Source organism: Balaenoptera physalus (genome assembly GCF_965194825.1).
Source record: "Balaenoptera physalus genome assembly, chromosome: 5".
In the NCBI taxonomy this organism is placed as follows: Eukaryota; Metazoa; Chordata; class Mammalia; order Artiodactyla; family Balaenopteridae; genus Balaenoptera; species Balaenoptera physalus.
In genome coordinates this window covers 79608437-79623964 of record NC_138884.1, presented here as the reverse complement: position 1 = coordinate 79623964, position 15528 = coordinate 79608437, and the positions used below count along the sequence as shown (strand labels likewise).

The following is a 15528-nucleotide window of genomic DNA, read 5'->3' as shown; positions in this document are numbered from 1 at the left end:
GAATCCCAGCTCTGCTGTTTAATTACTGTGTTACTTAACCACTTTATGCCTCAGTTTCTTTATCTTAAAATGGAAATGATGATATTTGATCTATTAGAGAATTTTGTGACATATTGATATTTAGCATATTTTAATTTTTTAAATAAAATTTGCTGAGATCAAATGCATACGTGCTCAGAGTACTCATATGTATACATATATGTGTGTGTGTGTGTGTGTGTATATATATATATATATATATATATATATATATAAATACACACATAATCTCAGAAGCTACATATATGGTTAAAGAACAACAACAAAAGTATTTTCAGCTTTTCAGTGTCTTCCAGATAAAAGAGTGTGCACTGTAGGAGGAGAAGCTCTCTCCTGCAGGGAGTCCTACATGGATTCCAATATATGATTGAGACATTTCCATCACCTGAAGATATTTATTAATGCTCTGAGACCATTCTGATCTCATTTATTCATTTATAATTATGCCTATACTTTTCTTCATTTGGGCAACTTGTGACAAATTTTGTGACAAGAATACCTTCGTTTTATATTAACAATTGGTGAAAGGATAAACACTTAAATCTCAAGATTTAACCTTGAATTTTTGTTTGGTGATTTAAAAAAAAATATATATATATATATATATTTTTTAGGACTCTGAAGTTGATCCTGAGAAATTCTCCAGTAGGATAGAATGTGAAAGTCCAAACAATGACCTCAACAGATTCCGAGGCTTCCTGTGAGTGATACATGACTTACCTTTGTGGGTGTGAGTGGGATTGTATATTGCAATTATGCCTAACTCAGAAAAACTTTTGTGTACTTATACTAAGTTAAATCACTAAAGGCTGTAAGTTAAGCCACCTATAAATTTGGATTATTTTAATTATTTGATATTTACCTATGTATATTTTTAAAACAACAAAACCTTGTTCTTAAAATAATCCTAGACTCTCTTTCAGTGGTATGTGAATGACTTAACATGAGCTCCATGTTAAGCCCAAGACATGTTAGTTATTTGGAAGGAAGTGTTTGGACAGACATGGCAGCTTAGGTGACGTGATAGGATGATGGTGTCCTTCTATCCTATTAGAATTAGAGTAGGTGGACAATTCAGTTGGTAAAAGTTAGCCAATGATTTTGAAACACATCTAAGAAAAAGTATGGGAATCCACAACAGTGTTCATTCTGGAGGCTTCCTATGGCATCTACATCCCTTTCCAAGGGCATCTAGAATTTAGGGTCTTATCTGATTCAGGCTGGCTTGTGCCACTTAAGTGCTTTATTTTTTGAGCCAAGTTACTTTTTTTTATCCTTCCTAATTTTTAAGAGGAGTTAGTTAGACCTACTTCATAGTGGTGATCTTGTGAGGAAATGGCAGAGAAGAGGGCTTCCCTGGTGGCGCAGCAGTTGAGAATCTGCCTGCCAATGCAGGGAACACGGGTTTGAGCCCTGGTCTGGGAAGATCCCACATGCCACGGAGCAACTAGGCCTGTGAGCCACAACTGCTGAGCCTGTGCGTCTGGAGCCTGTGCTCTGCAACAAGAGAGGCCGCGACAGTGAGAGGCCCGCGCACCACGATGAAGAGTGACCCCCGCTTGCCACAACTAGAGAAAGCTCTCGCACAGAAACGAAGACCCAACACAGCCAAAAATAAAAAAATATAAATAAATAAATTAATTAAATTAAAAAAAAAATGGCAGAGAAGAAAAAAGTTCCTAAATCATTTTTTGAGACCAGAATTACCCTGATACCATTACTCTGATACCAAAAGAATACAAAGACATTTAAAGGAAGATTAATATCCCTCATGAACATACATGCAAAAAAATTTACACAAATTATAGCAAATCAAACCCAACAATATATAAAAAGGTTAATACATAATGGCTCAGTAGGTCTTATACCAGAAATGCAAGATTGGCTTAACATTAGAAGATCAAACAATGTAATTCACCATATTAACAAATGATAATTAACAAGTGAAAAAGAAAAACCAGGTGACCATCTCATGGATATAGAAAAAGCATTTGACAAAACCTAACTTCCATTTTTGCAAACTGGAAATAGAAGGGAACTTTCTCAACCTGATGAAAGGCATCTATAAAAACCGTACAGCTAGCATCAGACTTAATAGTGAAAGACTAAGCATTTTTCCCCTAAGCTCAGGAACAAGACATGGATATTGTCTCTCACCACTTTTGTTCAAGATTGTACTGGAGAGCCTAGCTAATGTAAAGAAAATGAAATAAAAGCATCAAGTAATAAAGAAGTAAAACTGTCTTTTATTCATAGATGGTGTGATGGTCTTTGTAGAAAACCTGATGAAATCTACAAAAAAAGCTACTAGAATTAATAACTGAGTTTAGCAATGTTGTAGGAAACAAGATCAATATATAAAAATTAATTGTATTTCTATACATTAGCAATGAACAATCAGATATGGAAACTTTAAAAATCAATTTATAATAGCATCAGAAAAATTGAAATACTTAAGAATAAATCTGACAAAAGATATGAAAGACCTGCATACTGAAAACCACTGAACACTGTTGGGATAAACTAAAGGCGTAACTAAATGGAGAGACCTATGTTGTTCATGCATTGAAAGACTCAGTATTGTTAGGACATCAGTTTTTTTCCCAAATTGATCTGTAGATTCAGTGTAATCCCAATTGAAATCACAGCAAGGTTTTATTTTTTATTTTTTTTTATTTTTTAGAAATGGACGAGTTTATTCTAAATTTATGTGGAGATAGAAAGAACCATTTAACTAAAACAACTTTGAAAAAGAACAGATTTGGAGGGCTAATACCACCAGATTTTGTTCTTGGCATATAGACCAATAATAGGTCAGTGGAAGAGGTTAGAGTCCAGAAATTGATCCAGACATTAATGGGCAACTGGATTTTGACAAAGATGCAAAGGCAGTTTAGTGGAGAAAAGTTAGTTGTTTCAACAAATGATGCTGCAACAATTATACATCTATATTTTAAAAAAACACTTCAATTTAGACTCGCCACTTAAAAAGATTAAGCAGAAATGGATCCTGTACTTAAATTTAAACCTGAAATTATAAAACTCCTGGAAGAAAACATAGGGGAAATCTTTGGTATCTTGTGATAGCCAAAGATTTCTTAGATATAACACCAAAAGCACAATCCATAAAAGGACAAAAATAATTAAATAAAAGAACTTCATCAAAATTAGAAACTTATTCTCTTCAAATGACACTGCTAAGCAAATGAAAACATAAGTCACAGACTGGAAGAAAATATTTGCAATGCATGTTTCTCATATAGGACTTGTATTCAGAATAGAGAAAGACATCTCAAAACTCAGTAATAAGTAAACAAACAGTACAGTTTTTTAAATGATCAAAAAAATTGAACAGATACTCCACCAAATAAGATACATGGACGACAAATATCTGTGTGAAAAGATGCAAATTAAAACCACAGAGCTACAACTGCTAAATTAAAAGAACTGACTATACCAACTTTTCACAGGATGTAGAGAAACTGGAACTCTCATGTACTGCTGGTAGGAGTGGAAATGGCTACAGCCACTTTAGCAAATAGTTTGGAAATTTCCTAAAAAGTTAAATTCACACCTACCGTGTGATCTTGGTTTTTCCACTCCTAAGAAGTTACCCAAGAGAAAACATTTATCCATATACTAACCTGTACACAAACATTCAAAGCAGCTTTATTGGTAATAGCCCCAATTAGAAACAACCCAAATGTCCATCAACAGGTAAATAGGTAAACAAATGGTATATCCATACAATGAATACGACTCTGCAGCAAAAAGAATTCACTAGTGGTACATGGAACAACATGGATGCATCTCAAAATAATGTTGAGTGAAAGAAGCCAGACAAAAAAGAATATATACTATATGATTTGATTTATATAGTCTCTCAAAAAAGAAAGCTAATTTATAGTAATAGAAAGCAGATTAGTGGGTGCCTGGGAGGGGGAAGGCAGGAAGGAAAGATTGCAGAAAGACATAAGGAAACTTTGGGGAATAATGGATAATGTTCATTTTCCTGATTGTAGCAATGGTTTCACAGGGGAAACGTCAAAACATCAAGTTTTACACTTTAAATATGTACAGTAGACGTATATGATTCTTGTTAGTTATTCCTCAATCAAGTTGTTTAAAATGTTAGAGTTATCATGGAAGGAAGTTTAGAACATAGTGGTAGCATCTTTAAGTAGCACCTGATACAGACAGGTGTTAAGGCAGGCACAGGAAGGTATGCAATGGGAAAAGGGAATAGGCTTGGTCCAAGTAAAGAGGTAATGCTAGAATTAAATCATCAAGAATAAGAAGATACCAGGCAGGCAACTAAATGCAAAGAAAGGCTGACATTCCAGGTTAAGGGAGCAACACAGGTAATGGTGTAGGGGCCTGAGACCACAGTGCATTTGTGGAGTCATAAGTGGTTTAAGTGTGTTTGGAGGGCAGGTGAGCAATATAATAGATCATAAAGAGGCGAGATGATAAAGAGACGTTAGCAGATGTTCCTGTCATCAGAAACGTGCTCATAAGCCATCTCTTAGGATGAGTCATTTTCTAGTATTATTTTCTCCAGCTGCTGACTATTTACAGAATTTCCTCTTGTAAATGTCAGATTTAAGGGCTGACATTTTTTGACCTGGACCTCAGGTGCTGAGGTTTGTACAGCCTCTTACTGGGAATGCTGACTCCCCTGATAAGGTCAGTCTTGCTTCTGGCACATTTCTAGACAGGAAAGAATAGGAACTTAAGTCTATCACTGTGTGGCTTGGAATATAGAACTCTGCATAGAATCTGACTCAAAGCGTGTATATTTAGTAGAGTCAGCCCAGGAGGATACAGTAATTTTCTGTGAAATTGTTTTTATCTGCTAAACTAGCTCCTTGTCCTTTTCCTGCTGTGGAGCCTCTTTTCTAAAATCAACAAAAATTGAGATGTTCAAGCTCACTCTGTATGAATGATGGCTTCTCTGGTCTTCTTACTCCCAGGTAGCACTGACTTCTTCCCTATTTGTGCCCACATTGTATGCTGAATATCAGATTTCTATAATAACAACTATAATATTTTTATTACTTACGTATTTCTATATCTGTCACTTCCTGTTAGACCACAGGAGCCAAGACTGTGTAAGTTTGTTCTTCTATCCTCAGCGTCCGGGTGGGTGTGCTGAGCGCATGGTAGATATTACATAGGCTCTTGAATGGATGAGAGCTCTATGTGGACAGTCATTGTCTCACAAGGAATCTGAAAGTCCCACACTGTAAGTGCCAAATACACACCCAACAAGCGCAGGACATGTTTAGAGTTTGGAGCAGGTGCAATCAAGATAGAAGTTGGGCTTTGATGTAATGATGGTAACCTAGAGTGATGTAATGGTGAAAACTAAGGATCCCAGGGGAAAAATTCTTAATACACTAAGGAACTTTGGAACTGGTGCTTCTGTATATTATATCTGTTCTGTAAAGGTTCTAGGGATAACAAATGCTATATTCATGAGGAACCAAATCAAGACTGGGATGCATGCCTGGGAATGCTACATAGAAATGTGAATGTTGGGATTTAATTTCCTCATCTGTAAATCCAGAAAATAGAATTAGGTTAGACCCAAGGACACTGCTAGTTCTGACCATGACCCTGTGGTGTGCTCTTTGTACATAAACCCATATAAATGAAGGAATGTAAACACACACCTCTTAGAGTGTTTTACAAATTAGAGGAGTGAAATGACAAATCTATTTTCCTCCTTTGTGATAGGAAACCTTTTTTGAAGAGCTTTTCTTTTCTATTCCTTGTAATCCAGATAGCATGGGTAGCAGATACAATGACAATCTTCCTATACATAATAAAGAAGAAACAACTTATAGACTGAAGTGTATTGCTTAAAAAACAAACTAATTTGAATGCTGAAACTAAGAATGCATTTTCACAAAATATGTGAAATACGTTGCATTTTGCTTATTTTTAAAAATTTTCCAATGAGTTTGCTCTGTATTTTTGCCACTATAGTAATTTCATCAAGTAATTACTTTGATAATTTTAAAACTGTTTTACAGAAGATTTCAAACATGCAAAATTAGGAAGAAAAGTGCAATGAACACCCATGAGCCCTCACCCAGTTTTAACTATTTCATAATTTTGCCAACTTTGTTTCAACTATCCTCCCACTTCCTTCCCTGCACCTACATCAATCACATCATTTCAGTGTCAATACTTCACTATGAATATACAGCAGAAAAAAACTTAAAAATAAAATACTCATAACATCATTATCACATTTAACTAAATTCAGAACAATTTCTTGACAGCATCTAATACCTAGTCTTTGTTCAAATTTCTCCAGTTATCTCAAAAAAATTTTTAGAGTCAATATATTCTAACCAGGATCAAAACAAAGGTCTACACATTGCATTTGGTTGATATGTCTCTAAATTTCCCCTCCCAAGAAATGGGGTCATTTAGCTTGTAGAATTTACCACATTCTAGATTGAGCTGATTGTGTCCTTCCTGAGGGTGGAGTCCCTCTACCACTCCTTTTACTCCCCCTCCTCATTCTACTCATTTGTTGAATAGACGAGGTCATTTTGCCCATAGAGCTTACCACTGCAGATTTGGTAGCTTTGGCTGACTGCATCCTTGCATTGGTGGTTAACATGTTTTTCTGGCCTTATTTCCTGCAAACTGTACAGAGGCACTTTCAGAATCTGATGCAAGAAGTTCTCTCCCTAGAAAATGACAAATGTATATAGACACACACAGGGAAATATTGCATACAGTTTCAAAGGCTTCACAGTTCCCCTGATGCCACAGACCCCAGTTTGACTTGCCCTCTTAGAGGCTTGATTAGGTTCCGAGGGAGATGAGCAATTTCTGTCCTCGAACTTCTGGAGGCTGGAGGCCTGTGATGTCCCCTTGTCCCATTGGTAGTTATGTTAAGATTGGTGTTGTCAGCCTTATCCTTTCATTATAAAGTTCCCCACCAGCCTTCCACCTAATGATTTTAGCCACTGGCTGTTACTGCCTAAGTGTAATCCTTGATTTCACCAGGGTCAAAAATGGTAATTTTCTAATTCCATCAAGAACTTTTCCCTCATCAGCTATTAAGTTACCCCAAAGTACAGTTTCAATTAGAGGAAATAGTTTCCTTATTTGGATTATTTTCTAATTTTTGTAGCATCAATACTAGAAGTTGACAAACAATGAATGTTAGAAACCTGTTGTGTCTTTTTTTCCCAGCCAAAGTGGGTAACTGAAATAACAAAAGCAAATGCATCAGAGATTTGAATCTTTTCCTGTGAACTGCCTAACTTCATACTCTAATCAAGAATATTCAAAAATCATTTTTATTTTTACATACCCATTTTTGCTATTTAAAAATAAATTTATATGCTGTCTTTCTTATAGAGAACATTCCAACAAAGAACGTGTGGGTCTCAGTAAAGAGAATTTATTACTTAGAGGATGCACCATTAGAAACACAGAGGCTGTCATGGGCATTGTGGTTTATGCAGGTTGGTTATACTTCTGACTTTTCACCATCATCTCCTCTGTGCTTTTCTGCAAGTTAACATTTTCCATTTATTCAAAATGTAATCTCTAGAAGCAGGAAGGAAATTTTGTCTTGATAACCTTAATCGTTGGTCTCTGTTTTCCTAAATAGATCACAAAAAGAAGCTAACTTAACAAAGTATATTGCATAACTACTTTTCATTAAACTGTCTGCCAGCGAGATATAAAAATATGATATTTACTACCTGGCTTTAATTTGCACCTTTTCTCACATACTGTGTTACCCATGTAGGCCATGAAACCAAAGCAATGCTGAATAACAGTGGACCAAGGTATAAACGCAGCAACTTAGAAAGAAGAGCAAATACAGATGTCCTCTGCTGTGTTCTACTGTTGGTTATAATGTGTTTAACTGGTGCATTGGGTAGGTAGAATTTGATTATTTGCTGACATCTTTTCAGCAAGATATTCATTTAAAAGTATTTTATTTTCAAAATGAAATTTATGAGTTTAAGTTTGACTTTTGTAAGGAAGGTTTTATTTACCAATAATTGCTTTCTTCACATCTTCATCTCTCTCATTCTCTAACCTGAAAAGCATTAATATTGATTATATCCAGTTACACATGGCCACAGTACTAAAGCAACCTGGGAAGAGATGTAAAGAGTGAGAGAGACAGAGACAGGAAAATGTTTAGCGTTTGAATTTGAATTTGTTTCTTAAACAGTTGGTGTTCAACCAAAACCAATACTCTTATCTCTCTTTCTTTAGGAATAAAGTTCTGTATTTGCATAATATATACGTAGCATCCTTTTGATGTCTGTGCATTTTTTGAAAGGTCATGGAATCTGGTTGAGCAGATATGAAAACATACCCTTTTTTAACATCCCTGAGCCTGATGGACATGTCATATCACCAGTGTTGGGAGGATTCTATATGTTTTGGACCATGATCATTTTGTTACAGGTAATTTCTATTGTAGTCATCATAGAATATTAAGATCTTTGCTACTTATCCAGCTCTATATGGTTTTTCATGCTTTCTTTTTTCCCCCTTTAACATTTTTTAAATTGTTTTGCTTTTCTTAGGTCTTGATTCCCATTTCTCTCTATGTTTCCATTGAAATTGTGAAGCTTGGACAAATATATTTTATTCAAAGCGATGTGGATTTCTACAATGAGAAAATGGATTCTACTGTTCAGTGCCGAGCCCTGAACATAACTGAGGATCTTGGACAGATTCAGTACCTCTTTTCTGATAAAACAGGAACCCTGACTGAGAATAAGATGGTTTTTCGAAGATGTAGTGTGGCAGGCTTTGATTACTGCCATGAAGAAAATGGTGAGTGTTGGGTTTCTATGAAAACCAGCCTTAAGATTGGTTGTTTTTGCACCCACTTAATGATTTGGTAATTCTGGCACAGAAGTGCTGTATTTAATCATTGAGTACTTAACTCCTCCAAATGCACATTGTTTCATTGTTGTCCCTTTAAAAGTTAGGTCAGAAGTTAGTAGGTCAGGAGTTAGTGGGTCAAAGTCAAAGAGTCTACTTCCATGGTTTCTTTTCTTTCCTTTTTTTTTTTTTGCCATGGTTTCTCTAAAAGGAAAGTAAATTACCAGTAGTCGTAGAAGGTTGGGGTTGGATTTGGTGACAATGATATTGCATTATAGATATTTTTGAGAATCTAATGAAACTCTATGGACCATCTCCCTGAAAAATATTTTGAAAATAATTCCAAAGGGACGACAGTTTCCCCAGACCCCATCATTCAGCCCATAGGTATTCATTGGTCGTTGGCTAAGAATACCTAGTTTAAGAAGAAATAAGATGAACTGAACTTCTGAGGCTAAGGAAGTAAATATATAAATTGCAAGTTTCCTTTAAAGAATTGATCTTCATTAATTTTGTTATTTATAAAAGTAAGTGTACTCCTATGAAAGTAATTCTGAGAAGTATCCAAAACAAATTAACCTAGAAGTTAACCACCATTAATAATTTGATGAATATATAACCATCCATTTCTTTATGCATATTCCTGTATATGTGAAAATATATATTTGCACATTTCCCCTTTTATAAGTTATAATATGTTGTAATAATGCTTTGCAGTTTGCTTTTTTTATTCCTCATTATCTCATGGACCTTTTTCCAAGTCAGTTCATGACTTAACATTAAGTGCATGGTATTGCATTATATGTGGTCAAGCTTAGTTTGCTTTTATAACAGTACTTGCAATTAACATTCCTTATTCATTCAACAGATATCTTGTGAGCTCCTAATGTGTGGCATGAGTCCCTGATCTCATGTAGCTTAGCGTTTAAGGCAAGAGATAGACAAGATTAAAAATTATGATATACAAAAAATTCATCATGCAATATGCATTTCTGTACATACCTATTTGTGCAATTATTTTTATAAGATGCATGTCTAGCAACTGGATCCAGAGGTTTGCACATATAAAATTTTTACAGATCCTACAAAATTTATCTCTAAAATATTGTGCTAATTTATGTTCTCACAACCCAGAAAAATAACACCTATTTTTCACACCCAGCCATAATGGGCTGAAGTTATTCTTTTTAATTTGTGAGTTTTGTAGACATAGTTAGCACTTCATTGTCTTAATTCTTCTTTGATTAGTAATGAGATGTTTAACCGTTTAACGTTTTATATGTTTCTGGCCATTTGAATATCCTTGGTAGAGTGATCATGTCTTCCTATTTAACAAATGAGTTTTTCTTATTCTTAGTAATCTGTAGGAAGGTTTTATCTATTAAGGCAGGGCTGATGTTCAGCTTGTATGCCCCAGTCTAGGTTGTCTGTGGCCCATGTCCATTTTCATTTGTGCACTTGTATTGAACCAGTTGTTAAATAATTTGAATATCAACCTTGATATTATCCTTTTCTTCTGTAGGTGGCAAATATTAATACTTTCTTGGTTCATCATTTATCACTGTATTAGTTTTCTATTGCCACATAACAAATTACTACAAATTTGATGGCTTCAAATAACACAAACATACTGTCTCACAACTTCTGTGGGTCAGGAGTCTGGGTGCAGGTAGCTACGTCCTCTCTGAGTCTCTCACCTGGCTGAAATCTAGGTTTTGGCTGGAGCTATGATCTTATCTGCGACTCAGGGTCCTCGTTTTGGTTTCCTGGTTTTAGAGTTGTCAGTGTCTTGAGGTTGTAGGACTAAGGTCCCTGCTTCCTTGCTGGCTGTCACCTTAGAGCCATTCGTAACTCATAGAGGTGGCCTACCATTCATTTGCCATGTGGCCTCCCCACAGCATGGCAGTTCACTTCTTCAAGGCCAGCAGCCGAATCTCTAGCTTTGAGTCTCTCTGACTTCAGGGAAGTTGTGGCACCTCTTTTTACCTGATGAGGTCAGTCTACCTAGGATAGGCTTCTTTCATATTAACTCAGATTCAGCTGGCTAGACACTTGATTATATCTGCCAATTCCTCCAACCTTTGTCATGTAACATAATTTAATCATAGAAGTGAGATGCCATCCTACAGGCTGTGTACACAGGGGTGGGGCAGTAATCTTGGGGGCCATCTTAGAATTCTGTCTACCACAGCCTCTTAACTTTGCTTAGGGTGTCACTTCTTGTGAGAAGTTTTATATTTTTATTACATCAGTCTTATCAATTATTATGACTATTATTAAGACTACAGATATTATGATTTCTCCCAGTAGTGTTCAACTTAGACATCTACCCAACCCCAAATTTTAAAAATATACTATATTTTCTCTTAGGTACATATATTTTAAGCCAGCTTTTGTTGTTACTTGTGTGTATGAAGGATAAAACATTGGGTATTTATCATGTAATTACTATACAATGTGAAAAATAGCTAATCATACTGGATATGATGATATTCTTCATTGTTTCATCTTTTTTATTGCATTTTTATTACAAAAGCAATATTTTAGAAAATTTCAGATAAGCCAAAAAAGGAAAATCTTAAAGCCATCAGTAACTCCCACCAGAGCAGAAGCAAGAAGAACTACAGTCCTGCAGCCTGTGGAGCGAAAACCACATTCACAGAAAGGTGGACAAAATGAAAAGGCAGAGGACTATGTCCCAGATGAAGGAACAAGATAAAACCACAGAAAAACAACTAAATGAAGTGGAGATAGGCACCCTTCCAGAAAAAGAATTCAGAATAATGATAGTGAAGATGATCCAGGACCTTGGAAAAAGAATGGAGGCAAAGATCGAGAAGATGCAAGAAATGTTTAACAAAGACCTAGAAGAATTAAAGAACAAACAAACGAGATGAACAACACAATGACTGAAATAAAAATACACTAGAAGGAATCAGTAGTAGAATAACTGAGGCAGAAGAACGGATAAGTGACCTGGAGGACAGAATGGTGGAAATCTCTGCTGTTGAACAGAAGAAAAAAGAATGAAAAGAAATGAAGACAGCCTGAGAGACCTCTGGGACAACATTAAATGCACCAACATTCGCATTATAGGGGTCCCAGAAGGAGAAGAGAGAGAGAAAGGACCAGAGAAAATGTTTGAAGAGAATATAGTCAAAAACTTCCCTAACATGGGAAAGGAAATAGCCACCCAAGTCCAGGAAGCACAGAGAGTCCCAGGCAGGATACAGCCAAGGAGAAACATGCCAAGACACACAGTAATCAAATTGACAAAAATTAAAGACAAAAATTATTAAAAAGCAACAAGGGGAAAATGACAAATAATATACAAGGGAACTCCCATAAGGTTAATGGCTGATTTGTCAGCAGAAACTCTGCAAGCCAGAAGGAAGTGGAATGATATATTTAAAGTGATGAAAGGGAAGAACCTACAACAATACTACCCTTGCTGGGTAGATCCAGCAAGGATCTCATTCAGATTTGACAGGGAAATCAAAAGCTTTACAAACAAGCAAAGCTAAGAGAATTCAACACCACCAAACGAGCTCTACAACAAATGCTAAAAGAACTTCTCTAAGTGGGAAACACGAGAAGAAAAGGACCTACAAAAGCAAACCCAAAACAATTAAGAAAATGGTAATAGGAACATACATATCGATAATTACCTTAAATGTGGATGGATTAAATGATCCAACCAAAAGACACAGGCTGGCTGAATGGATACAAAAACAAGACCCGTATATATGCTGTCTACAGGAGACCCACTTCAGACCTAGGGACACATACAGACTGAAAGTGAGGGGATGGAAAAAGGTATTCCATGCAAATGGAAATCAAAAGAAAGCTGGAGTAGCAATACTCATCAGATAAAACAGACTTTTAAAGTAAAGAATGTTACAAGAGACAAGGAAGGACACTACATAGTGATCAAGTGATCAATCCAAGAAGAAGATATAACAATTATAAATATATATGCACCCAACATAGGAGCACCTCAATACATAAGGCAGCTGCTAACAGCTATAAAAGACTAAATCGACAGTAACACAATAATGGGGACTTTAACACCTCACTTACACCAATGGACAGATCATACCAACAGAAAATTAATAAGGAAACACAAGCTTGAAATGACACAATAGACCAGATAGATTTAATTTATATTTATAGGAAATTCCATCCGAAAACAGCAGATTACAATTTCTTTCCAAGTGCCCATGGAACATTCTCCAGGATAGATCACATCTTGGCTCACACATCAAGCTTCAGTAAATTTAAGAAAATTGAAATCATATCAAGCATCTTTTCCGACCACAATGCTATGAGATTAGAAATAAATTACAGGAAAAAACCGTAAAAAATACAAACACGTGGAGGCTAAACAATACGCTACTAAATAACCAAGAGATCACTGAAGAAATCAAAGAGGAAATAAAAAAATACCTAGAGACAAATGACAGTGAAAACACAATGATCCAAAACCTATGGGATGCAGCAAAAGCAGGTCTAACAGGGAAGTTTATAGCAATGCAATCCTACCTCAAGAAACAAGAAAAATCTCAAACAATCTAACCTTACACCTAAAAGAACTAGAGAAAGAAGAACAAACAAAACCCAAAGTTAGTAGAAGGAAAGAAATCATAAAGATCAGAGCAGTAATAAGTGAAGTAGAAACAAAGAAAACAATAGCAAACATCAATAAAATTAAAAGCTGGTTCTTCAAGAAGATAAACAAAGTTGATAAACCTTTAGCCAGACTCATCAAGAAAAAGAGGGAGAGGACTCAGATCAATAAAATTAGAAATGAAAAAGGAGAAGTGACAACGGACACCACAGAAATACAAAGCGTCATAAGAGACTACTACAAGCAACTCTATGCCAATAAAATAGACAACCTGGAAGAAATGGACAAATTCTTAGAAAGGTATAACCTTCCAAGACTGAATCAGGAAGAAACAGAAAATATGAACGGACCAATCACAAGTAATGAAATTGAAACTGTGATTAAAAATCTTCCAACAGAGAAGCGAATATTCTCGCGGCGCTGGAAGTCCAAGGCACGTGAAAAAAAAAAAAAAATCTTCCAACAGGGGCTTCCCTGGTGATGCAGTGGTTAAGAAAACACCTCCCAATGCAGGGGACACGGGTTCGAGCCCTGGTCTGGGAGGATCCCACATGCTGCGGAGCAACTAGGCCTGTGTGCCACAACTGCTGAGCCTGCGAGCCACAACTACTGAGCCTGTGTGCCACAACTACTGAAGCCCGCGTGCCTACAGCCCGTGCTCTGCAGGAAGAGAGGCCACCGCAATGAGAAGCCTGCGCAATGAAGAATGGCCCCTGCTCGCCACAACAGGAGAAAGCCCATGTGCAGCAACGAAGACCCAATGCAGCCAAAAAAAAAAAATCTTCCAACAAACAAAAGTCCACGACCTGATGGCGTCACAGGTGAAATCTAGCAAACATTTAGAGAAGAGCTAACACCTGTCCTTCTCAAACTCCTCCAGAAAATTGCAGAGGAAGGAACACTCCCAAACTCATTCTACGAGGCCACCATCACCCTGATACAAAAACAAGACAAAGATACTACAAGAAAAGAAAATCACAGACCAGTATCACTGATAAATATAGATGCAAAAATCCTCAACAAAATACTAGCAAACAGGTACTTCCCTGGTGGCGCAGTGGTTACGAATCTGCCTGCCAATGCAGGGGACATGGGTTTGAGCCCTAGTCCAGGAAGATCCCACATGCTGCAGAGCAACTAAGCCCATGCGCCTCAACTACCAAACCTGCGCTCTCGAGCCCGCGAGCCACAACTACTGAGCCCACGCACCACAACTACGGATGCCTGTGTGCCTAGAGCCCATGCTCCACAACAAGGGAAGCCACCACAATGAGAAGCCTGTGCACCACAACTAGAGAAAGCCCATGCACAGCAGCAAAGACCCAACGCAGCCAAAAATAAACAAATAAATGTATCCAAAAAAAAGTACTAGCAAACGGAATCCAACAACACATTAAAAGGATCATATACCATGATCAAGTGAGATTTATCCCAGAGATGCAAGGATTTTTCAATATACGCAAATCAATCGGTGTGATACACCATCTTAACAAACTGAAGAATAAAAACCACATGATCATCTCAACAGATGCAGAAAAAGCTTTTGACAAAATTCAACACCCATTTATGATAACTCTCCAGGAAGTGGGCATAGAGGGAACATACCTCAACATAATAAAGGCCATATATGACAAACCTACAGCAAACATCATTCTCAATGGTGAAAACCTGAAAGCATTTCCTGTAAGATCAGGAACAAGACAAGGATGTTCACTCTTGCCACTGTTATTCAACATAGTTTTGGAAGTCCTAGCTTTGGCAGTCAGAGAAGAAAAAGAAATAAAAGGAATCCAAATTGGAAAAGAAGAAGTAAAACTGTTTGCAGATAACATGATACTATACATAGAGAATACTAAAGATGCCACCAGAAAACTACTAGAGCTAATCAATGAATTTGGTAAAGTTGCAGGATACAAAATTAATGCACAGACGTCTCATGAATTCCTATACACTAACAACAAAAGATCAGAAAGAGAAAT

The 15528-nt window shown here is 36.5% G+C and overlaps 1 protein-coding gene across 9 annotated transcripts in view; it reads left to right on the top strand.

Moving 5' to 3' along the window:
* The window catches only part of ATP10D (ATPase phospholipid transporting 10D (putative)), a 158345-nt gene that overhangs the window by 85697 nt on the left and 57120 nt on the right, over positions 1-15528 (top strand). For all 9 annotated transcript variants that reach the window (XR_014263870.1, XM_082462460.1, XM_082462456.1 and 6 more), the window contains 5 exons: positions 654-739; positions 7426-7532; positions 7823-7954; positions 8369-8496; positions 8619-8871. Coding sequence is in view for 8 of the 9 variants with exons in the window: in XM_082462460.1 (XP_082318586.1) it covers positions 654-739; positions 7426-7532; positions 7823-7954; positions 8369-8496; positions 8619-8871 (706 nt within the window). In the remaining variant the exon portion in view is untranslated. The remainder of the gene's footprint in view (positions 1-653; positions 740-7425; positions 7533-7822; positions 7955-8368; positions 8497-8618; positions 8872-15528) is intronic.